The 2996-nt window shown below is 50.0% G+C and overlaps 1 protein-coding gene across 1 annotated transcript; it reads right to left on the minus strand.

The window, feature by feature from the left end:
* Positions 1 to 1375: 1375 nt before the first annotated feature.
* On the minus strand, positions 1376 to 1988 carry PG997_003633 (E3 ubiquitin ligase complex SCF subunit scon-3; the record flags this gene model as incomplete). The annotated part of the gene is made up of 2 exons (XM_066807948.1): positions 1376 to 1723; positions 1833 to 1988. 2 exons carry the CDS (start codon positions 1986 to 1988, stop codon positions 1376 to 1378), a joined length of 504 nt encoding a protein of 167 aa, XP_066671566.1.
* Positions 1989 to 2996: the final 1008 nt, after the last annotated feature.

Consider the following 2996-nt stretch of genomic DNA (forward strand, 5'->3'; position numbering starts at 1 on the left):
TTTGGAGGATGGAAGCTGGACTGTGGTTTCGACTTGAGGGGAGAGAGTGTCGGGATGGATGCCCAGGAAGGCAGTGGGATGTACGCAATGTAGGTACATCATTATATATATCACCTACCTACCTAAGTTCAAAAGATCGGATGCTTGACGTTTCCCCCTTTGCTTCGTTCTGTTCTCCTCCCCCGAACAAAGAAAGCTCGATCTGATGGCAATGGCGTGTGTTGTGGTCAGTGTACCTACCTTAGCTTTGGGCCCAAGCAGCACTCTTTTCGGCCGTTTGGGTTGCACCACTCCTGAAAATCGCAAGATGGAGGAGGCAACAACGACCACTTGCCACATGCAGTGTCAAGATACACCTGCACTTACAGATGTCTTTTTACTCTATAAAAATGCAATATAATACATTGATACATACCTAATGCGTGTGTGTCCTTCAATCTGTTTCTCAGAAGAGCTCATAGATAGACCCAATTGCCATCCTCGTAGTAAGGCACCTACCTACCAGCCTACCCTGGGTGTTATACGTTGCCTACCTACATATCAACCCAAGCTTTTGTCATTAGCTCTGATACTGCGATTTGAAACCTCTAGCCTTCAAAGCGTTTATAAACGTGACATGAGAGGTGGGCTTTCTGTCACACGAAGTGGTCCAAATGCCCTCCCCATCTTGTCCCAGCCAGTCAGGGACGGAGCTGACAGGTCCCGGTCCTGTGTTATTGAAGCTGCCCACCATATTATATCCCCTTCTCTCCCAACCATTCGCAGTCTGACTTGCGCCGCTAATGTACGGCTCTCAGACAAAGGGGTTGACAACGTGAAGATGCCTCCTGAAGCCCCATCTAGCTGCTGCTGACTCAGCATATTATACCATCACCATCTTGCAACCAGATCACCTGCAGTTATGAAGCCTTTTCACCTACTTACACATGCAGTGCTCCAGCGCAGTTCATCGTCCAAATCCACTATGCTCCTTACCTCCATTACCTGCAAGTGCCTTCGAGTTTAATATAAACACCGACAAAAAACGAGGTGAGGACCTCCTCCACAGATGGCAAATCAAGACGACAAACGCACATGGTGGGAATCTACTGCATGTTTATTACTATGGACCTCTACCATCAGGCCATCATAAGCAGTAACTGCTTGGGGGGGACGTAAGGAACTCAGGAGAACCCAAGTGTAAACTAGCATGAAAGCCAGGCACCAAGTGCGAGGCTGTCCATGTCGTCACCATTTCCTAGCAATTTCGCTACTAAGGTATATGGTCTTGTACCCAGAACCATATCGTACCGTCACCGAGCCCCAATCATCAAGTCGTCAAGTGCGAAACCAGGAAGAGAACGCTGAGCATGCATGTATGAATGCGGTAGAGCGCTTATCGGTCCTCGGCCCACTCGTTCTCACGACGGATCTGCTCCTCCTCCTCGGGCGTGAAGTCATTCGTAATGTTGAATGTCTTTCGGATCTCTTCCGGGGACTTGCCCTTGATCATGTTGGCCACGGTCTTGCAGCCGACGTCAAGAAGGGGCTTGATGTCGAGGTAGTTGGATGCAAGAATGATCTCAAACAGCATCTCTTGGTCGACCTGCATGAACTTCTGGTCCCACTCCTCGATCTCGGTGGTACGCTTGCGAGTATCAGACTCCTCCTCGTTGGTGGCGGGGGGGTCACCACGGTGGTGCTCGCACCATTCGATGACCTTGCGTAGCACAGGCTCGGTGACCTACAGGTGAAAATTATGTTAGTAGAATTCAAACATTAGAAGAGCGACAGGGGCATCTAGAATGCAGGCTAAGCGCGTCATGACGAAATGCGGAGTTGTAGTTACTTACGTTGGGAATGGGGATGGTCTCGGAAGCAGCGGCGTCGCCAAGATCCTCCAGCATGTTCTTGATTAACAAAGAACGCTCTGCGACGGCCTTGTCGACGTCCATGACGTGGTTATCGTTGGACTGGAGGCGGATGGTGGTAGTTTCGGAGGCGGCCATTTTGATGTTGGGTATCGTGTGTGAAGTTACAATGGCGGAGTATCTTTAAGAGTTGCGGTCGTAATAGCCAGTTGGTGACGTTGTACCAATGGCCAAATGCTGACTTTTTTTGCTGGAAAAGATTTGTCGCAGAGATGTGTGTTGTTTCTGGGATTATTGGGATGCTGTCAGAAGTGAAGCAAGCAATGGTTGGGATACTTAAGTTGGTGGATTGGGATTTGATTTGGGAAGTGAATGCAGGTGTAGTCAGTCGGATGGGGGTGGGGTGGGGTGGCCAATAAATATGTAGGTCGGTGGAAGGAAGCCGTCAGCCTTCCCAAGGAAATGGAGAAAGGTGTTACTGTGCAGGACCACCCACTGTGGACTGTGTTTGGGTCACTTGGAAGTGACAATGGATCGGCTTGAACTTACATCTTCTCACAACCGGCAACTAAGTCGCTGTTTTATCTTCCTTTCAACCAACCAGGTAGGGAGAGAGAGAGTCGTTGTTGCTGAATGCTGCTGAATGAAACAAGGAAAATGGGAAGGACGTAGCAGGTAGGTATGGTTAAACAAAGAGACCGAAAGAGCAGAATCAGTCAGACTGGCGATGACCGGCTTTTTTGTTGTTGACGGTGGGTTGGGGTGACAGCAGCGATCAAGTTCCTGAGCGAGATGTTGTTACCTTGGGCGCCGCTCTAGGCAGTCATCACGCGGCTTCAGGGCAGGTTGTAGGTAAGGTTTAGAAGGCAGAAGGCAGCTATGGCAGGTTAGTGGGTCTGGTGGTGGCTGGCTTGTAGGCCGTGAACAATGATCCCTGTGGCAAGCCGAGCCAGTTGAGCACTTAAGCAGAAGCCCATTCCATTTTTAGTGCGCTGATGCCTACTATGCGGGGGGGGTTCGCCCATTGCATTCAATTGGTGATTGACCAAGTTGACCCCTCGAGCAATCCCAGGGTCCATTGGTGGGGCCATCTACAGCACCTACAGATTCGGTATGACTCTTTGCCTTGCCCTTTGTCTTCAATTG

The sequence above is a fragment of the Apiospora hydei genome, assembly GCF_038363865.1.
Source record: "Apiospora hydei strain CBS 114990 chromosome Unknown utg000004l_segment0_segment0, whole genome shotgun sequence".
Lineage (NCBI taxonomy): Eukaryota > Fungi > Ascomycota > Sordariomycetes > Amphisphaeriales > Apiosporaceae > Apiospora > Apiospora hydei.